The sequence below is a fragment of the Camelus ferus genome, chromosome 26 (assembly GCF_009834535.1).
Source record: "Camelus ferus isolate YT-003-E chromosome 26, BCGSAC_Cfer_1.0, whole genome shotgun sequence".
In the NCBI taxonomy this organism is placed as follows: Eukaryota; Metazoa; Chordata; class Mammalia; order Artiodactyla; family Camelidae; genus Camelus; species Camelus ferus.
Window position 1 is genome coordinate 5,536,052 of NC_045721.1, and position 22,811 is coordinate 5,558,862.

The 22,811-nt window shown below is 40.5% G+C and overlaps 1 protein-coding gene across 1 annotated transcript in view; it reads right to left on the minus strand.

The window, feature by feature from the left end:
- The window catches only part of KCNU1 (potassium calcium-activated channel subfamily U member 1), a 57,605-nt gene that overhangs the window by 11,988 nt on the left and 22,806 nt on the right, over window positions 1-22,811 (minus strand). Inside the window, exons 9-19 of the mRNA XM_032468391.1 lie at window positions 22,266-22,436; window positions 21,236-21,327; window positions 19,479-19,589; window positions 11,836-11,941; window positions 10,659-10,741; window positions 9,458-9,527; window positions 9,052-9,204; window positions 5,844-5,956; window positions 5,408-5,476; window positions 1,760-1,849; window positions 1,524-1,621 (exon numbers count right to left, since the gene is read on the minus strand). Coding sequence (XP_032324282.1) covers window positions 1,524-1,621; window positions 1,760-1,849; window positions 5,408-5,476; window positions 5,844-5,956; window positions 9,052-9,204; window positions 9,458-9,527; window positions 10,659-10,741; window positions 11,836-11,941; window positions 19,479-19,589; window positions 21,236-21,327; window positions 22,266-22,436 — 1,156 coding nt within the window. The remainder of the gene's footprint in view (window positions 1-1,523; window positions 1,622-1,759; window positions 1,850-5,407; window positions 5,477-5,843; window positions 5,957-9,051; window positions 9,205-9,457; window positions 9,528-10,658; window positions 10,742-11,835; window positions 11,942-19,478; window positions 19,590-21,235; window positions 21,328-22,265; window positions 22,437-22,811) is intronic.

The window sequence follows — 22,811 nt, forward strand, 5'->3', positions numbered from 1 at the left end:
TATTATTAAAAAAAAAAAAAGTGGCAGTCCCTGGACCCCTGAGAAAGGACTCAGTCCCTTCCACCCCTAACACACACATCTAGTGCTTCCGGATGGTGAGAGGGTAGCGAGGCAAGGAGAATGTGATAGTTTTGTGATGTGCAAGGGGAGAAAGTCCTTCTCATGCGGATTCTTGGTGCGCAGCGCACTCCGAGGAGTGTTGGGTAACGAGGCAAGATGACTATGGAAGAGAAGGCGGCACGTGTGTTTAAGCAGGACAAAAGCCCGAGAAGGCATCACTTAGGTTCCTGCATCCTGACAAGCCTACATACCTATGTGGGGAGATGGGAAACTCTCACACAGCAGAGAGACTCAAATAACATATGGACTAGGACATAAAGGCTAGGAGTACAGGGGCCCTGATGACCTCCAGACCAGAGGCCATGGCAGGGACGACAGATTTCAGTAACAAATGACCGAAGGTGACCCAATCCCAGGAGGAACAGAGTTGCCAATGCAGAGGTCACAGAAGCTGGCACAGACCTCAGGAACCAGCAAAGACTTGCACGAGATGATGCCCGGCTGTCCAATTGTACAAGGTTACAACGATGCTAAGCACGTTTACTTCTGCATTTAAATAGAATACCACTGGGGCGAGCAGAAGATCAGAACCGTAGAGATGAGAGTCTTGCTAGGAAATTCAGACTTTGAACTGATTAAGTTTCAACACTGGGATTTTTACCCAAACAATCTCAATGTACCGGGAAGAGATTGTTTTAAGCCAGAAGGGACTCAGTTATCATGCATGCTTGAGATACATTTTCCTTTCTCTGCTGTGAAGTGAAAAGGGTCATTGGTGAGCTATTTCGGGTTCAATTTGAGAAAAGAGAGAAAGTCACATTTCCTCATCACTGGGTCAGAATGAATAAACTTTAAACTCCCTACAATCTATGAAGGAAACAGAGTCCTCAAGGAACGGTGTTGTTCCCAGCACTAGAAGAAATGCTAATTATGCACATGATATAGGTGTCTGGCTAGAGCTACCACAGCAATCACACTGCAATATAAACGTATCAAACCTTAAAATTATACAATGTTGTATGTCAGTGATAACCCAATGACTTTTTTAATACAAAGGGTCATGAGGTGGCATCTTTATGGCCAACCAAGCATGCAGATGCAGACTGAAGGTGGGAAGACCAGTGCGATGCAACAAAAAAGCAGCAGGATAAAAGCCAGCGTGCCTGGGGTTGAGCTGGGAGGGGCCTCCCACTGGCTGTGTGACTTGGGAATCACGTGACTCAAGCTCTATCAGAATGCATTTGCCTGGCTGTGTCGGGGTTGATCTAGGTACCCAGTAAGGGTTCTTCCAGCTCTAAAAGACTGATTCTCAGGTCCTGGATGCCCAGTGAGTAAACACCTGCCAATTCTTGGCCAAGTTCAAATGGACACTTGTCTTAAGAGACAGACCCCCCCCTTCCCTGTCCCTTGGCCACACCCCCTGGAAGGTGGGCTGGGGACTGCCGGACAGAAAGTACGCTTACCTGCCATGTGCCGATGATTCTTGCTTTTGCAGCCACACTTTCCAATTAGCTCTGGAGTATTCACATCACTGTGACAGATGGCACAGTAAAAGAAGGCTCTGGACAAGACAAACAAATCAAGAATGACTTATGTGAGGCTGCACATGGAAGGAAGTACCACACAGACTCAGTCTGCCTGACATTAGATTGCATTTGCTTTAGGACTTTGTCCCTGTAAAGTAATAAAAAAAATTTACCTTTTGACATCCTTTGCAGATTCAGCGATAAAGAACCCTAATGTGTTCTTATGGAGCTTCACTTGTGCAGGTGGATTTAGTATCAGACCACTGGGAACAGAAAATAAAAAACAGTAACTTCCCCCTCCTATTTCCAGGGCAATATATGGTGTTTCATTCTGTCTTTACCAATGGATTCTCTAAGGGGCAGGGTTCATGGGACTCAATCATCTACCGCGAAAATTTGCAACAGAAAATGTGAGCGCGACTGTATTTAATTATTTGATTGCTGCTGAATAGGCTGAGTGGAGCCAGGTGACAACCCACTCGCTGAGCTGAGGGAGGAGGAGCTCCTCCTGGACTGAACCCTGAACCAGAAATGGTCAAACCAACTCAGATCTGTGAAGCCTTGCTAATTTCAGCTATCTTATGCCAAACAGGCCACGCCCACATGCTGGCTAGTCTTCTGGTCACCCTTCTGGTCAGACCAGTCGTACATACTGGTCTGTACATCCTTTGGCTATTTGCCCCCTAAAATTAAGATACATCTACTTAATGAGCTGGATTCAGAAGTTCCTTCTATTCGCCTGTACAATTTTCCAACTTGTATGTTTCTTCTGACTTCACTTTCGTCTACCTTGATTTCAAGATTTTTGAGAGCAGGAACCAGGTGAATTGTTTCTCCTTCCACACTACTTGAATATTTTGATTCTCTATTTCCTTATGGTCTGTGTGTTTGAAAACACTGTCTTACAAACTTCATTCATGACACTCCACGTGGCAGGACTCCACCGTGACTCTTTGAGTTCCTTGCATGTCTCCCTGTGTGGGTCAGGATCTCCTGTTTCTATTTCCTTTAGTTCAGACCTCCAGAATGGTGAGGACTTGTTACCCTCTACCTCCCCTCACTTCGTTTGCGTGTCATGAAAAGACTCCTTGCCTCCTTGAAAACACACACCTTCTTTCTTACTCACGTTGGAAAGAGTTCAAGTCTTCATTTGGGCAAAGCTCAGTCTGTTGTTAGGAGAGTCCAAAGTAACCTGCACATATGATAGCCCTGCAAAAATAAAAGACTGGGTGCAACGAAAGCTCTCTAGCCCTAGGCCAAGAGTAGAAAGATGCTGAATGGCTGTGTTCAAGTACATCATTACCTGAGACAGTGTCTGGCACTTTCTGAGTATTGACTGATATTAATACGTCACTGGAATGACTGCTTTGCACTTTGAAAAGGAAAGGACGTGGATTTGTGCCTCCCCTGCCCCAATGCCATTGGTTGATGTTCACTTGAGCTCCATTATATCTTCGTATCTCCTCTTTTAAAGGCAGGGTCCTCTGAACCCATGTTAAATATTTAGCTATGCAGATACTGCCATGATCGTGTCTCTGGCTGCAGCTGAAAGAAGACGCGAACCTCCTTTGAAGACTTTCCCAAACCGCCGTCATCGCTTGACTCTCCCCTTCGTGAATCACAGCCACGTGTTCTCCTAGAGAAAGTTCACCAGTGGAACAAACTTGGAACATTACCTGATGGGGGCCGGACCCAGCCTTACCTCTCAGCAGGTGGCAAGCTATTCCCTAAGACAGAGCCTGGGCATTGTCCAGGGCGTCTGCAAGTCCTATGGTCGACTGTATCAATTAGGGGAGAAAGTAAAAGGGGAGAAAAGGTAGATTTTCCCTCCAGTTTTCCAGTGTACTTGCCTCAAGCCCCGCACTGCGATGCCCCACGTTCCTTCCATGTACAGTGACTATGGGTTTGGTACAGCTTGGTGAACGGAAGTGCCCTGAGCCAGACCGAGTTTGGATTCTCGCTTTGCCACTTGCTAGTGGTGTAAGCTTGGGGAAAGCACTGAACTCTTCTGAGCTCCAACCCATGAAATGGGCCTATTAATTATACTCTTCCTACAGCATCGCTGTGAGGATTCAAGAGTTGATGGAAGAGAAGGGTCTACAGCAGTGTTGGTTGTGAACACGCGATCAGGTAAGACTGCTGATGTCAGTATGTTTGCCCGATCAGGATTTCATCCCTTTGAGGCATCTGACTCTTCGGTGAGAAAACACAGTTAAATCTATGTTGGAGCAGGTGCCCCTTTCAGTGGGGGCAGACATATGGCTAGCTAGTAAGCAGCACCAGGGCGCCTTGAATACGTGTAGAAATCAGTTGCTTATTCATGTTTCTGGTCTACCATGTCCTACCAACCATCCTAATAAAGTTTATAGAAATATTAGTTGTCGAAACAGTATTAGGAGCATTTGGTCCAACTGTTTCTGAAGGTCAGTGAATAAAATGACTATCTCATGGGGACTTAAAAAAATTCACAGGAGATTTTGGTATCCTTGGAGATTTTGATTTTATAAAGTTAGAATTGGGGTTTTGAATTCTATACGTCTTTAAAACTTTGCAAATAATTCTGATGTATAACCCAGGTTGGGGAAGGCCAAAGATGTTTGAACTTGATCAAGCTTTGAGCTAGTATGAAACCTAAATGGCCTGGCGAATGAGGCTAAGGAAGAAGTCATCATCTTTCCTCTGACCTATTTCTAGCAGAAAGGAGACTTGACATGGGTTTAGATTCTGACATTTTCTTGAGCGTGGCAGAATTGTTCAATAAAATGTAGCCAGCCAGTTAACACTATTCCTCACTCTCTGCTTAAGGATTTACTTTCTACAGTATCTCACCAATTCTTTTCGCCCAGGTATCTTCCACATCCTCCCTACTTGAAAGATTGCTTCTTCTTTCCAATAAAATCATCCCTTTATGGCCCATCGGATATCATTCAAAAATTATTGAGTCCTGACTGTTTCTCTATAATTCAAGGGTTCAGTGTTAGAGCTGGAAGGGGTCTTAGGGACTAATTCATGTGATCTCCTCATTTTACAGATGACGGACACTTCTCCGAGGCCACTGGGCCAGCAAATCATAATCAGGATCATTATCTCATCTACTGATTCCAACTGAATTCAAGGCAGTTTTCCACTAAAAAAATACACATAAGCCAACATAGAGGCCTTTCTTATTCCTCATCCCACATAAGCCCCACTTTTCCTTATTTTTCAGCACCTTTTATCTCTGTATCATTGTGGCTGATTCTGTTTTTCCTGGATTTTCTTTTTCATTATACAATAACTTCTCTTACTTCTTACATTATCCAATATGGGTTTTCAGGAAATGCTGTTGGTCTGATAATGTTACCTCTTTCCTTTATCTACCTGGTTAACAGCATACTTTGTCCATGAGGCCAGTCAAATTCCCATTTTTCCATATTTCGCAGGTTAGTTTCTAAGGCTAGAGTTTATGGGAGAATTTTCATCACAAATGATTCTATTTCATGGGCAAGACTTACAAGATCTGGTAATAGATTAGGAGAAACAGATCTGAGAAAGTGACCAATTCTTCGCTCCCCTGATCATGAGAGGGAATTGGGGCAAGGCCACAGGAACCAAGGCAGAATTCCTGCCCACCCACAAGGGTAACCATTCTAACCTCAATCCTTAGATTCTAACCCCTGTCGTGAGAGACAGTATTAACAGCACCACAGCAGCCTTGGTGCCCAACAGGCTGGCTCTCAACAAATGCCAAAAACCTTAAGTGATGGCTGCATGTTTGGGAAAATCTTAATCATAAAGATTCTCCTCAAAGAAACGGAAGAGGTTGGAAGACCCACTGGTACCAGTAACCGTGACACATGGATTTGTGTTCGATGGCTATCAGCATGAGATGCATCTTCACAAAGCAGAGCCTGGGAAGGAAGACAAGTAATTGTGAGGCAAGAGAGGACAGAGAGGCCTCGTGCCCAAGAACACGGCTGATACTATGTGCCCTTTGCCCCAGGAAACGCCACCCCCGGCAGACAAAGGGCCCCTCAAATCTGGAATGTTCACTTGTCAAGTGACTCCACCCTGGAGGAACTCAGCCAGCGTGCCACCTGGGATGGAGATGAAATGGTCCCACATGGACTGTTAACCTCCAGGTCGCAGGCACACAGGCTGAAGCCCTCTTATATCTTCAGGGTGTGTCACAGAGCCTGGCCTACAGTGAGCCCCCCGCGAACATGGTGGAAAGAACGCTGTGGCACACAGATGAGGGAAGGGTTGCTCTTAACTCACCGGGACACATCAGGAAAACTCATGCCAGCAAAGTCGTCGGAGAGACGCTGAGTCAGGATTTTGTTCTTCAGGCCACTGAAGAAATACCTTTGCCAGGGCTCTTTAGGACAAACCTGGAATACACAGTTATGCCGCATGAATACAATGACACGGGATGTGCGATCTTGGGGTTCAAGTTGTGTGTTGTCTCTGCCTGTGCATTGTGAGCTTAGACAGCACCAGATAACTGCAATATTTGTTGCATTTGTCGGAGGAGCTCCGCCACCAGGCAGGCCCCCGGGCCTTCCTCCCGCCAGGCCCTCTGCACCCTAGGAGAATGCAGAAAAGTCAGAAGAAGAACTGAAACTCTCATGTGCATCTCAACCATTTCCACCAGAGGGTTTGGAATGAAGTGGGAACATCATGACTCAGTTTCTACCCTGGTGGCATCCAAGCCTCTTTGCTTGAAATTACAATTCCCCTAATAATTTCAGCATGGTAGACTGATTTTTTGAATCAAGAACAATAAGATGGGAAGGATAATATGGAATCTACCCTGTCTCCCCCTAAATATGGCTGTTCAAGCAGGACAGGCCCCGCAGAGCCCAGAATCTCCAGTGGAAGTCTGGGATTTCTATGAACTTCAGAACACTGCGGCTGTGGGCAGTTCAGGCCAGCCCAGAAACTATCCTCAGATGGCCACCTTGTGGCCAGAAACAGAAACAAACACACAAGCAAAAAATTCTGCCCTGCTAAAAAGGACCACCTATGTCCAGCACACCCCTTCCTCGTCCCAAGATGCAGCTGAATCTCCTGCTTTCCCCCACTTTCTTAAAGCCCTCTGTTGAGGAAGGCTCCCTCCCCAGGCAATTCGAGCTCAGTTCAAGTCCTCATTATTAAAGACTGGCTTAGTGCTTCCAATCCAAATGTTTCAGTTTTTGTAAGAGGGTTTAAAAAAAAAAACAAAAAACCCGTAGAGATGAAGATTTCCTGAGTTAGTTTAAAAAAAAAATCAGGGAAACAGAAAGAAAAGATGGATTTTGGATCTGGATGGCAGAATCAGGGAGCTCAAGTGAATCAGTTGGGTTAGATCTAATCTAAACTTAAGCTTAAGGCGATGCTCTGTGCCTAGAACCAACCGGAAATGCTCCTCGGACTACAATTTCTCACCATGTAATCAATATAGATCAATATAGTCAAAATACATGGCATTGGCCCAAGGCTTTTCAATCTGAGTGTTCAGAAGTTTTACAAATGCTAGCTCAATACTTGGAAAATATCAGGTTATGAGTAGATTAACAAGTCTTATTTATTTTATTATTTTTTATTGAAGCATAGTTGATTTACAATGCTGTATTAGTTTCGGAGGTACAGCAAAGTGATTCATATATATATATATATATATATATATATGAATATATATATATTTTCTAACAAGTCTTATTAGATGCAGAAACTGACAGAGAAAGTAAGTGTCCAATCCGAGCAAAATAGGACATAAGACACTGGAGTCCTGGCCATTAAACCTAAGTTTAATTAACTACATTAATTTTAGTTAATTTAATTAATTACAGAATCTAAAGCATCAGAGCAGAGTCCAACATTAAAAATCTTGCCCTGATACTGCCCAGTTTAGCATTTCTGAAAGTGGGTTTCAGACATCACTCCCCACTCCTCACAAAAAAATACTATCATGACCACAAATCTCTCTCAAGTCTTATGTTCCAAAAGCATCTTATGAACACTGACAGGTGACCACCATCATTGAGGTTACAACCTTAGATAAACAAACAAACAACAAAACACCCACAATAGGGCTGGCTGTTTGTCTATCTTCTCTATTTCCATGAAGGAAACAAAGTCTTCATACACAGGTCTGCCTCCATTTATGTTCTCCAGCCGTGGACATTAAAATCACGATCATCGCAAAAGATACTGCAGTCACCTCGTGTTTTCTAAACTTACAACGCACAGGTAAACACACTTTCCCTCTGAGCCATTTCCTGGGCCACACACAGTGACCAGAAGAAGGTTAAAGCACGTTCACGTAGCACCATCAAGGCTCGTCCTTACTGCCTGATGGTCCATTCTCTTCATCTGCGTGTTCCTCACAGTCACAGAAGGAAGTTTTGGAGAATTCTGTGGTTTCCAGTCAGCATTTTGGTGGCCAGACCATCTTTTGAATCTTTCCCCTCTTTTGCTTTTTCCTTAACGGCACCGGGGAAGGAACCAGAAAAGATGGAGACTTTTTTTTAACTTATTGAATAAAGGAAATAAAGTGCAAAGAGGGGCCAAGAGGAAAACTGCATATAAGAAAAGGCAAATGTGGACACACAGTTAAGTGGAGGGAAAGGTTACTTTCTGGGGAGCCTCTGGACAACAGGATACGAAGCCCGGCTGAAGGTTAGAGCATTTCACGGGAAGGGCATTTGGAAGGCCGTGCGAGGTGCTGTAGTATTGCATCCCAATGGCCCATTCAGCCACTTATTTTGCCTCAAACAAAGGTATCAAAAGACCTAATGTGGGAGATTGTGAGTAGATACTCCCACAGCCAGAGGCACAGGGCACAGTGGTAAGACTGTAGGTCAGACAAGTCTACCTCCGCAGCTCACTGACTTATGCTACAGTAAATTAGTTAGCTTCTGTTACAGGGATACGTCCTTGGAATATCAAGGGGAAACATAATGTCTTTAAAATGCATAAGACACGGTAGACATTCAACATGTGGCTACTGTGATTATTGCTGCATAGAATGTCCCCAAATAACCTGGAAAATTTGATCTTACTTATTTGTATTGTTATTTGTTTGATGACTATAGTTATTTATTATTATGTCAATTACTTTGTATACAACTTACATTTAAATATATGACTTCTCCGCTAATAACATAACCTTTATATTTTTACCTTCAACAAGTCTAAGTGCTTCTATACTTACAAATATATTTACTGTCATAACATCATGGGCTGCAGGGAGGAAGCAGAGTTATGATTCCTACTCTGCAGATAAATATTCTCAGGCAAGAGTAAGATAAATAACTTCTTCAAGGTCAGTGTGCTCCCTGGGACTTCCATCTAGATTTCTCAATCCCTTCCCAGCTCAGGTAGAAGTCAAATCTCATTTCTTGGGTCATTCTTGTTTTCCTCAATTTTTATTTTCTATTTCTGATCTTAATACTTGAAGACATGAGGACAGAGCCAAGATTCAAACATCAGTTTACAAGGTTACCTTCTTGTTTTGCTCGACAAATAGAGACGTCAGGAAGGTACACAAGCCTGGCACCAAACAGCCTTGGGCGATAAATCCAAGCTTTAATTCGGCAAAGCAGATGATGTTGTCTCCAGCATTCCAGTTCCAGCTGGGGATCTTTGGCAGAAAGACCTGTTTCACAGTAGAAAGTAGCAGAAACAGACTCGTGGATACAGAGAACAAACTCGTGGTTACCATGGGGAAAGGGAAGGAGGGAGGGGCAGGACAGGGGAAGGAAATTAAGAGACACAACGTGCTATGTATAAAATAGGCAAGACCCATTAGAAAGTAGTAAGTTCACATATTACTTAGATGAACTAAGTTCATCCAGCTCTACCGACTAAAAGAGGGGGAGACGGGTAGGCTGGAAGGTTACGTACAGTACCTTGTTATGGGACTGAAGGATCTGTATGATGACTCTGGTATTCGGGTAATAGTTCTTGATGGAGAGCACCCTACACAAGTGACAAACATGCTCATCGGGGGTGTGCCGTAGCCAACGTCTTTGTTACGTAACTCAACCCAAAGTTGAATCGTGGTGGTGTGACGCGTGGGCAAGCACAGGAAAACAGCATATTGCGAAGGTCATTGTGACGATTTTCAAAAATGTCCTGTTTTATAGCATATACACAGGAGGGTGCTAACATCTTAGGGACTTAGGAAATTAACACTATGCATAGGTCAGCTCTTGGTGTTAAAAGACTGTGGCCTTCTGAGACCAGTTCTTGAGGAGGAGATAAACGACTTCATCTGTTTTAGCCTTCAAACTCAGACACATTAATTACAGGAAAAAATAGAGACTGAATCGCTGTCTAGAGCTTGAAATAGCTCATAGACTATCTAAACCAACTTTCTCATTTTACAAATTAAGAAATAAAGCTCTATCTCATATTTCCTGTATGGTGCCTGTTCTCAGCTGTTTCTTGCTATCTGTAGAGTCACCTTCAGCTGTGCACATTTATTTTGCTCTGGGGGCCAGAAGTTCATCTGGGTTAGGTACAAGGCCACTGCCAGCACAATAATGGTTTAAATCTGTTCCCACAAATCAACTTCCTGCTCACAGACAGTTCACAGTTAGAGATGGTAACACTGACCCTAGCCATCTGGAAAATACTTGCTAAGAGTCAAAAGCATATCATACTGAACCATGTACAATCTTTCACTCAAACTCTCGGAGAAAAAACTCAATAAATAGAAGTCTTACTAATAAGGTTCACAAATCACAAACGCCAGCTTTATTTTTGAGAGGAAGCTAGTTAGAATGGTGCTATGTGAACAGTTATCAGTTATCTGTATGCTTGCTTTTCAAATTTAGATAGCAGTTATCCATCTGGGAGTCCAGGAAAGTAAGTGGAGAAGCACATGGAGACACAAAATACTCTATTTTGACTTCCTTTTTCATATATCTGCACAGTTTGGGGCAAAAAAAAAAAAAAAAAAACAGACAGAAACCTGCAGTATGATTAACCCCAGTGCTGTGACAGATGACATCTTCTCTTGTTTAATCCTACGCACTGAGCTTTATTTTAAAAGAGGTGAAAGTAAGTCAGCATTGGCGCATTTAAGACACAGTGTGAGCTTCTTACCTCATGATGTTTGAAGTGTCTTCAGCATGGAAATCACTGCACAGAGGGTTGGCTATGATCAGGCATGCTTCTGCACAATCCACCTGTTCCTCAAGATTAAACAGCAGCCACCTCGTTAATAACATGGGAAACCCCCATGTGTTCCCCTTTTGGGTTTCCTTTTGACTTTGTCATACAATTTGCAATAAGAAAGCGAGCACACTTGGGAAGGATTCGGGATAAGGATGTCTTGACATCAGAATCACAATCCAGTCAATGCTGTAAGGGTTGCATCAGAGGGACCAGGGCATAGCGTCTCTGGCACAGATGTAGATTGCTTTAAAACGGGGTCAAGTGCGTAGTAATATGTTTCCTATCATCCATAAACATACTAGTGATGTGTAATAGGATCTTTTAAAGCAACTGCCTGTATATTTATTTACCTTTCAGGATAGCAAGGAATGGAAGAATTGGAAGTTTGCTGGGCTCAAAGCAAGCAGTCATTCAGCAGTTGTGGATTCTGAATCTTAAAGTTTTAGAAAATTATGGAAGTGGCTCTTTAATCCCCAGTTGCAGGAAAGAGATTATGCTGTGTCAATTTTTTGCTTCCATTCTCTGTGTTGGCTCTATAGAATTCTGCTTTAAAAACTGAAGCCTTTTGTTGTATATGAATCTGTGAAATCTAAAACATGAGAGGAAGCTGGCTTTGCTCTTAAATGAGCGATGCCTGGAGGGCTGTCTGTTGCTCATCTGTTTCAGTCTCAGCCTAAATGGGATCTCTGCTACTTCCCTTCATGTTCTTCCTACCAGAGGGCACACCAGTGTGTTCAGGGGCAGCTGGTAAAGGCTGACAGACTCTTAGAAATCCGCTAGAAATTGCTTGGATAGTAAGACCGAACACACTTTTGCTATCCTTGACTTTTTAAGGTCTCTTAGACTGACAAAATAGGACTGTTCTAGATAAACAGAGAATTTTGTGATATAAATAAATTAAGTATGAGTGGAGGTAAACAGAGAGGTCGGCTTGATATCTGTCAAGAAGGATTTGGAGGTCTGTTACATCTCCTTTATGATCAGCTTTAAAGTGGAAGAAGTCATATTTCCCCCAGCTTAAGAGTCTGGAGTAATACGTTTGGAAAGAGCCGTTCACCCTACCATCTTAAGTGAAATTACAAGGAGGAAGAGCATTAGATCTTACCGCAACCCGCCTCAGATCCTCCCACTTCAGCGCAGATCCAGACACGAAAGTCGTGTAGGCCATGTAGCACTTGAATATGGTTTCCAATTCCAAAGAAGGAGGAACCCTGGACAAAGGACGTGGTGCCAGATATGGAAAAAGAAGACTGGCTGTGGTTTTGAGTTTGTTATATTTATTTCATGCATTTTATAAAAGCCCTAATCTCCTCTTGGAAAACGTCCATCCTCCATTATTAATCCACATGGTTAGGTGATTTTGATATCACCAGCCTAATTCCAAGGATGGGTCTGACGCTCAGGTTTAATCAAGCATAGTGATGTGAAAAAATCCAAATCATATTAATGCAAAAAAATTAAAAAGGATGAAATTGTTCAGAATCAAATGAAAACAATTCAATTATTCAAAAAGACACAGCATCTTAGAACAACTATAAATTTAGGAGATATAGCTTCTAAATATAAAAATAATGATGAAACTAGAGAGAAACTGATGAATCTGCCACTCTAATGGAAGATTTCATCGCATCTCAATTATTGACAGATCAAGGAGCAAAAAAGGTATCATCAAGTTTGATATCTATAAATTTGGAACAATGTTTAGGGTATCTAAATTTTTTCATTTTTATTGAGGCGTAACTGACAATTAAAATTGTAAGATATTTATTGTACAGTATGATGTTTTGAGATAACGTATACACTGAAAGGATAGTTAATTGACACATCCATCACCTCACATATTTACCTTTTTGGGGGGTGAGGACATTTCAATTCTGCTCTCTTAGCAAATTTCAATGATACAACACAGTGTTATCAACTATGGTCACATGTTTTATGTTAGATCCTCAGACCTTATTCATCTTAAAACTGGAAGTTTGTATCCTTTTATCAAACTCCCCCTCTTTCCCCCAACCCTCAGCCTCTGGCAACCCATCTTTTTACTCTTTGTTTCTATTAAATGTGACTTTTTTTTTAAAAAAGATTCCAGATATAAGTGATACCATGCATCTGTCTTTCTCTGTCTGGTTTATTTCACCCAACATAATGCCCTCCATGTTCATCCATGTTATTGCAAGTGATAGGATTTCCTTCCTTTTTTAGAGCTGAATGATATTCATATCATATACCACATTTTCTTTATCCATTCATCCACAGATTCGATCACTTCCATATCTTAGCTACTGCAAATAATCTTAATTTTTTTCAAGGGCACACAGATATTTATCAAAATATCAACACACTTTATCAAAAAGCCTCAACACACTGCAAAAAATAGCTTCCATACATATTATGATCTCTGTTCACAGCGCAATTAAAGTAGATGTTAATAACAAACATCTTCAATATTCATCATACTTGGAAATTTTGAAAAACAGACTGCTGAAAATCTTATGAGCTAAGAAGAAATTGAACTACAAGTAATAAAATTCTAAGAAATAAATTATGTTGAAAACACTAAATATCTAAGTCTTTGAATGCATTAAGAGCTATTTTTAGGGGAAAGATGACAGCTTTGTACATTAACATTGGAATAGACCCAAAGAAATAAGAAGGAAAGAGACAATAAAAGCAAGAGTGCAAACAGTGAAATAGAAAAGGAAGATAAATCAGAGAAGAGCGACAAAGACAAAGGCTGGTTCTTTGGGAAAAAAAACACACTAATATAATAGGCAAAGCTGTGGTATAATTGATGGAGGGGAAAAAGACAATAATGACTCACAATATTGAATGAAGAAGATAAAATAGAGATAAAAAATAATAATGAAAGAATACATCAACAAACCAAATGCAACAGCTTTTTAAACTAAGACAAAATAAACAAATTACTAAGAATATATCTTATCAGAACAACTTCTAGAAGGCACAAAAAACTCTGTATGGTCATATGATTTAAAGAAATTGAAATTTAGTTTAAAATCTCTCAAAACAAACAAATATGAACAAAACACATAGAAACACCCACACACCAAACAAAAATTTTAAAACCACAAGTTTTAAACAGCTTAATGAGCAACTTCTACCACACTTTCAAGTAACAAATAATTCAATTTTTATACAAAGTCTTTCAAATACTTTAAAAAGAGAGAATGGTTCCCAACTAATACTACAAAACCAAAATAACCATTATACCAAAACTATTAATATAATTCACCACATTAACAAATTAAAGGTGAAAAATTCCACAGCCGATGCAGAGAAAAAGTTGATAAATCAAGTATCTTTTCACAGTCAAGACATATAACTCATGGTATATTAGGAATAGAAGAGAGTGTCCTTAACCAAATAAAGGGTTTCTCTAAAATAGAAAAGGTGACCTTAGTGGGAAAATATTGGAAAAGTCATTGCATTTCCCCCCAACATTATATTTGATGTCTTAGCAACTGCAATAGGAAAATAAACTGCAAACATAAGGCAAAGCTGGAATGAAGGAAATAAGCTGTCTTTATCTGAAATTATATGATTATTTACATAGAAACCCCTAATAACACTACAGAAAAAATTAGAAATAATAGAGGCTAAGTTAACAATTTGGATTAACTGAAGGTTAATATACAAAAGTGAATTTGATTTTTTCTTAATACGTAAAGCAAACAACTAGACAATGCGATTAAAAACTCAATGTTGTCAGTTTTTATGACTGAATAGTATTCCATTGTATAAATATACCACATCTTCTTTATCCAGTCATCTGTTGATGGACATGTATAACTGAAAACTTGGGCTCTACACTGGAATATGATACAACATTGTAAAATTATTATAAATCAATAAAAAATGTTAAAAAAAAAACACCTCAATTAATGGGTTGGTTGGTAAGTAAATTAAATGCAGATAGAAGTGAGAAGTAAGAATCTGCAAGGTAGGTCAGAGTAAATTCTCCAGAATGTAACACAGAGATACAAAAAAGAGGAGAAATACAAAAGAGAGGGTAAGAAATTTATCTGGCACAGTAAAAGAGGGCTAACACACTTATAATTGGATTCCTAGAAAAGGAGGAGAAAGCACATAGTGACAAGGGCGATATTTGAAGAAATAATTGAGAATCTTCCAGAAATAGTGGAAAACACCAATCCAGAGACTCAGGAAGACTCATGAATACTAAACACACTAACTTTTGAGAAATTCAATCCTTCAAACATCAGAGTAAAAGTATAACATACTTTCATATTAAGTACAACACACACTCTTTTAAGAAGATAATTCATTTAAGAAGATAGTTTAGCAGGCCTCTTAACAGCAACAACCAAAGCCAGAAATCAACAGAATAATACCTGCATGGTTCTTAAGGATAAAAACCAACAGTTTAGAACTCTATATCTTTAAAATGAGCTTTGGTGGAGGGGAGGGTATAGCTCAGTGGCAGAGTGTGTGCTTAGCATGCACGAGGTCCCGGGTTCAATCTCCAGTCCCTCTATTAACATAAATGAATAAATAAACCTAATTACCACTCCTCCCCAAAAGACTTTCCAAAAACAAAGAATGAAGAGAAAATAAAGATGTCTTTACATTTAAAAAAAAAAAAAAAAAAGCTTGTCATCAGCAGATCTGCATTTAATTCAGGATAAAAATGGGCAAGGTAACAGCCATTTCTTAAGAGGGAATCCAAATGGCTTATACATATAAAAATATGCTTGGCCTCATTACTAACCAGAAAAATGAGAATAAAAACCACAATAAGATACCAGTGTCTTATAAAACACTATCCAGAAGAATGGCTAAAATTACAAAGACTGATGCTTCTAAGTGTTAGGTAGGATGTGCAGTTACATTTCCCAGTGGTAGTAAGGACGCAGGGCCAGGGGCACTCTCACGGCTGCTCGTGGAAGTGCAGACCAGAAGGAGTATTTTGGACAACTGACAGTTCTATTACAGGGAGATTTACCACCCTGCAATTTTACTCCTGGCTACCAGGACACATAGACAAGGATTTTCAAGGCAACATTCTTCATAATAGCTGAAAAGTGAGGAGAAATGTCAACCAACAGTAGAACGGATTAAGAAAAATGGTGGCGTATTCATAAAATGGAACGTCTACTACAGATCATTGAAAATGAATATGCCCAGCTTTATCCAGCTCCCACCGAGATGACTCGTACAAATATTACACTGAGGTGAGTAAATTCATATTTCATTTATGTAACTTTAAAAAACAGGAAAAACTTACATTCTCTAAATAAACATAGGGTATAGCTCAGAGATAGGACAATTAATAAATAGAAGATATAAAGTCAGAATCAAAATTACCTCTAGGGACTGAAGATGGGGCTACAGTTGGGCAATCTTATACCAGGGTGCTGGCAATAGAACGTATCTTGATTTGAGTGGTGGTTACACGCATGTTCACATTATAATAATTCATTTTAACGTACACTGTAATTCTATGTAATTGTCTGAGTTATGATTTGGGGTAAATGGTGTTAAACATGGTGCTTAGTTATTACCTTGCTATTTTAAAAATAAATGGAAGTTCTGAGATCTTTTTTCTATGTTCCAATGACTCACGTGCAACTCTCGGAGAGACTGTTCTGGTCCTTTTATATTTCCTTTAAGTTCTGCTTGAAAAACTAAAGAGTTTCCTCTTTAGCTCAATTTTCTTACAATACCTTATCACACATGATTATACTGAGGCAGACGACACACAGCTTTCCTCCAGGAAAGTTTCTTATGCAGTGTTACAACTTTATTAGGCACATTTTCTATCTTACATGTTATTTTTGGTGACACTGTTACCCAAATTTTGCTCTTTTCCCGGTACTCAAGGGCAATCTCCTTATGGGTTTTCCTGCCTCTTCTGAGAGTATTCACTGCAACCCTTCCAGCCTCTACCTGCCTCCAGTTCCAAGGAAAAGGCCCCATTCTTTTTGGCCATTCTGGCTTTTGTTACCAGAGCCCCCCACTTCCAATACCACGGTTTGTATCAGCTAGCCCTTTCTGCAAACACATCATTCTGGAACTTGCTGACCTAAAACAATCAGGACATACTATTTCTCATGATCTTGTGGGGCGGCTGGTCTCAGCGAGGTAATTCTTCTGCTCCATATAGTGTTGAGGATGGCCATTCATGTGGGTCTATTTGTCTGAAATGACTTCACACATATGACTGAATTTTCCACTGTGTGGCTGGAGATGCTGAGAGCAGCTGGGCCTTCTCCCCGACAAGCTTGTCTGACTTTTTACATGGTAGCCCGGGGCTCTGAGAGAGTGGAAGTTGGAACTGTCAGTCCTCTGAAATTTGCAGTCACCTCTGCTGCACTCTATTTATCAAATTAAGTCAAAGGCCAACCCGGATTCAAACTGGGGCGAGAGGGGGGCCCCCTCTATGGAGAGAAGCAGCGTGAACGCACAGTAAGGGAAGGCACTGTTAACCTCTGCATCGAGGGACAATCTGCCACAATCACAGACTGTGGTCACTGATTAGAGGAAGTAAGCGGAGTCATGAGACAGAAGAAGATGTAAACTTAGAGAGTGTGGCTGGGAAAGGGCTCTGAGTGCTGGAAGATGAAGATACATCGGTCCTATGAAGTAAAAGGGCTTCTGAGCCAAAAGAACAAATCAATAAAGTGGCCTTCACAAGAAATTCAGGAGAGACAAGACATGAACTATGAACAGGGCTGTGACAGCAGAGCCGAATGGTAGAAATAGAGTATTTTTATTTCTGAAACCAAGGATTTATTTAGGAGACAAAACTGATAATACTGATGAATGGGTACACAGGGCTTGAGGGAGACAGAATTGTCAAAGGCAACACCTCATTTTCTGTTTTAAGGACCTGCAGTGCTGAGACAGGAAAGGCTGTTTCCTTTCCTTCTTATTAATTTTTTTTTTAATTTGCCTTGTGAGATAGAAAAGGGGACATAAGATCATGAATTTACTCTCGAAAATTTTGAGTCTAAGAGGCTTTTGAAACACTGGGGTGGAAATATCCAGGAGGCAATTAGTTTTGAATTTTGAAGAAATTAATTTGAAGCCACAGAGAAGGTCTGGTGGAGAATGTAAATTTTGGAGTCATCGGAGTATAGATGCAATTGGCAAAATTCTAGACAGGTACTTCTGACATTCTGCACCATTTAAAAAACTTCATTCATTATTTTGACAAGTCCCTACAACATACATTAGTCTATGTAAATACAGCAGAGGATAAAAGACGTCCCTTTCTGTCCATCTAATGATTTCCTCTTTGTCTCAACTGGATTACAAGGATTAGCCTCTTATCTCTGGTATTAGCACTTTGATTTTTCAAAATTCTTTTAAAATAAGGATTTAAGTAACGCACAAATTACTGAAAATATAGGCATGCTGATGATACCGAAGCAGACTTGCTGACTGTCCATGAACAGGACCATAAAGGAGTTCGAAGTGCTTATGGGTTATCTCACACACGAGAGCCCAAGGTAATGGTGGGTTGAAGATGCCATAAAGCAAAAAATTCAGTGTTCAGTTATGAAATGCCTGAAGGTTCAGGTGATCCCACATGCAATCCTGAGTAAGATCAAAATGTCATTTCATGTCTGACTGATTTATTTAGTAATGTCTGGATAACTGATTGACCATTTTGGAAAAACTAAAGAATTCTATTCCCTGCACATTACACAAAGTCCATTCCGGCAAGCTCAAATGGAAAACATTTCAATGCAAGAATCTAAAAATGCTAGAGAAGTATTTACTTAATTCTAGAACAGAGGTTAGGTTTAAGAATGCCAGAAAAGCAAGAAGCCAAAAGGAAAGAGTGATGGCTTGAAGCATGTGTCAATCAAATGCTTACTAAAATAAAACACACAAAAATTAAAAGGCAAAGGGGGAGAAAATTTTTACAGCAGATGACACAAAACAGCTAATATCAAAATATATTAAGCATGTTTAAGAGTCAGCAAAGTCACAGACGACCCTACTCATAGAAAAGAAGAAAAAAGGAATAGAGAGGAATTCCAATAAAAAGGCAAATCATCAAAACACACAAAATTGCTCAATCTCACTAGGAACCAAAACTGTAAAAATAAAACAACTAGAAGCCATTGTGCCTACTTAAAACTCTTTTTGTATTAAATGTGCATTTCCCAGTGTTTCACAAAATATTTGTCTCAGACTGTGCTTGTGAAAAGATAGAGCACATAGAACGAAAAAACCATTGAAAACAGTCCTTTCTCAGTCTACTGAACGTCACATTTCCAATTCTGAGAATTAACACTTAGAATAATAATTGTGAATTGGGGAGGTGGGTATAGTTCAGTGGTAGAGTGTGTGCTTAGTGTGTTCGAGGTCCTGGGTTCAATCCCTAATACTTCGTTAAAATAATTCATTAATTAATTAGAAATAAAGAAACCTAATTACCTCCCCACCAAAAAAAAAAAAATTGTGAATTGCACAGAGCAGTGCACAAAATTATAGTCGTATATAATAATAAGTGCAGAATATCTTAAATGATAGGGAATCACTTAAATAATATTAGCACAGATACAGAAAAACATCTGGCAAGATCTACTCCAAAATATTTTCTGCGGTTAACTCTGGCCATGAACTGTTTTTTCTTTCTTTCCTGTTTATTATTATTATTTCATGATTTAAAAAATAAATACTGCAAGGGTAATTTTCTTCCATTAAAAATACTGACACCTATTTCAAGCCCATGAGCCACACAGATGCACTTACTCTCCCAGAAAGACGATCTCGGTGTTGATTTCCCCTGCCTTATGTCGGAGGAAATTCCTCAGGAAAGCCGTCACGCTGTCCACGGTGATGTTCCCACAGACCACAATGAACCTAGGAGGCAAGGGCGTGGAGGTGGGTCTGTGGGAATAGAAGGACCCACCTCTGCATCTAGATTCAGAGCCGGGCAAGTAGCTTAAACTTACTTCTACATAGATTTGGTATTTGCACCACCTAGATTTTAAAGTTAGAAACATCAAGGACTGCGTCTCCAATACACAAAAGAAGCATCAGATTTCCGCAGAGTCTGGTTCATCTCGCGTAGGGAACGACTCCACACAGTTGAATTACACGTAGCTTTTCAGGAATACAGGGATAACTATAGTAACTGAAAGTTTTTCCTGGTTATTTGTAGCTTATAAGGGACTTGCGTGTGTGTTAATGTCACTTGATTTTCCAACTGACTCCTGTCTTTTTTCACCGAGGAACGGCAGAGACTCGGAATGGCGCATCGACTTTCCCACAGTCAAATTCTGTGGTTGACGCAGCACCAGAATCAAGGTTATTTTGGTTTATCTTCTGCATCTAAAATCATCTAGTAGTCACCAAAAAAACAAATGAGTCCAATGGAGAGACATCTAGGACAGGTCCAAAAATATACACATGCAACTTTTATGGTGAAAATCACTGTCAATTTCCTTAGGCTGACTATATATATATATATATAAGCTATTTGTCCCCCATTAGTCATTTAAGGAAACTGAAAGCATGATTTCAGCCTAAGTGAACCTTGAATTTTCCAGATCTGATTGGCTGATTTAGCATGTGTCCCGTACCCCTTTCCTGAGATGAACTGGGTCAGACCTTGGCTTATCTAGTTTATTTCACTGTTTTCAATATTTGTCCGTCCGTCCTTCCTTCCTTCTTTCCTTCCTCCCTCTTTCCCTCTCTTTCCTTTTTTTTTTTTTTTTTCACTTTCCTCTTCATACTCCTGTGTGAATCTTGGTTTTCATCCAGCTATGTTAGGACATCACTCCAAAGGAGCTTCCCTCTACTGGGGCTCTTTCCTCTACAGCAGATAAAAGAGTCTAAATAAAAAAGAATCACGTCGAATTCAAGATCTCCAATTTAACCATCTTCTTCTTAGATGTGAAAAATCATGATGGAAATGGAGGTAACATATATCCACAGAGAAGAAGTGTGAAAACGGCGCCATTTTGCTCCTTGGAACAGGCAGCTGTGGCATGGACAGAACGGGATCTGGGAAGTACTGCAGGAGAGGCTGGAACTGCCCCTCCCTCTAGCCAGCCTCTTCCTGTGCATGAGCCCCAATGCTTTAGGGGACTTTGGACTAAGACAACTGCCGTGAATGAATTATTTTAAATTCGAACTGTGACTTTAATTTGATCCGCTATGTAAAGTTAGCCATGAGTCAACCACATGATTAAAATGAGTAAGACCATTAGGAATGGATGTAAGGGGACAGATGGTGATAAGGAGTGCAGAATTATCGCCACAGTCAACATGTCACTCTGAATGACAACACTGTCACTTTAGTTTGTTTAATCTTCTTGCAAACATCTATACAGTAAGTATCAAATAGCAAGTATCATCTACTTATGGTATTTATTCTAGCACAGCCCTTGATAGAGAATGAAGGACCTTGCCAACATAGTCACCTCAGCCAGACAACAGGTATTTAGAGAGAGTGACCAGCAGAACATCTCAAACTGTAGAAATTATACTTGAAAGCTACTTACTTCTTCCCTTTGACCACTCCGTAGGAACTGGTGTATTTCCTCTTGTTGGCAAAAAGTTCCACCATTTCAGGGATGTAGCTCGCAAACAGTACCTTAAAATGATCAGCAAATAAAACCTTAAGTCTCATTACTTTCAAGGATACCTCAAAATTCCAAGGTTATAAAGAAGAAAGAAGGTACATACAACTTGCTCTCATCCAGGAAGGGCATGACTGTGATCTTTATGTTTAAAGGGAGACCAATTTTCTTCCTTACTGCCACCTTTGGACTGGGTTAAAATTGAATAAAATGCTTTTCAGCATTTAAAAAGCTGAGAGCCAAGACATGCAGTAGGGCAACCTCCCCACACTCTCTGTCCTGTCCTCACTTCTAGTTGCCCCTCTGACATTTTCACTTGGTATTATTTGGGGCTTTGGGGGAAAAAAAATAAAGCATATGGAACAGAATGAGGTTAAGGGAAAATGATTGAAATGAAGGGAAGTAACCACGATGTGGACAGGGGATATCAGAAAGGTGGAGTGGAGAACTTGGGGATGCTTCTTAAGGAACTGAGATGAAGGTCGCCAAAAGAATGAGAGGTGTCCTTTGTCCTTGACTCACTCTTGAACCAAACATAGATGTTCAGTTATCTGAAGTACAATGCTGGTTTGGAAAGCGCTTACTCATTTGGGCTGGAGAGAACAGTAGTTCCTGCAGGTCAAATCTCAAATCCCCTTCCTCTTTGGAAGAAGGACTTTAATCTGATGGGCAGAAGATGAAGGAAGATGGGGTTGTGCAAACCGATGTAGAGGCTAATTAGGAAAGTCTGCTCTCCTCTGTCTACCATCCTTATCCCTGGCCATCAGGTGATTACGTCATGCACTCCAAAGGATGTGATTTGGAAAACAGGGGATGCATGGATCTCTTCATTTTCATTTGACACCTGTTCTGAATAGTGCAACATTCACTCTCAAACCTTTATTTCTCACCATTAACCAAACGTCTTTGGTTTATGTAGCTATAGTCAAAAGATATTAAAAATATTCTTTACCAAACTCCCCAAAGTGAAGAATATGATGAAAGTCCGTCCCAGGGATGTCTTGGCTACCACATCTCCAAAGCCGACAGTGGACATTGTCGCCATGACCAGGTAAATGGAGTCAAAATACGATATATTCTGTGAATTTCTACCTCTGAGCCAGGGATCACCAGAATTCTCCACCTGTCCAAAGAGAGAAGACTCAGCAAAGGTCTCTGAATGTAATCCAGGGATAAGTTTACAAAGAACAGGCAAAACACTGGATTAGTTCCACTGAATTCAATCTAGATGAAATGTTAAATGATTCCCAGAGGTTGTCGTGAAGGGTTTGCAAATATTGCAGGTAGCAATGGTGAAGTCTGGTTTCCCTTTGTTGTGATTACTGCTGAGGGGGCACGAAGCTTAAGCCCATACAGGGGTGCTTCACAGGGGGGAAGGCTGCCCACATCTCTCTCTTTTCAGTGCACACATGCCCACATCCTGCATCCAGGGGACTAGAGGCTCGCAGACTGGGCAGTTATGACTCATTCTTGCTTTTCAGCAGATCAGGCCCATCAC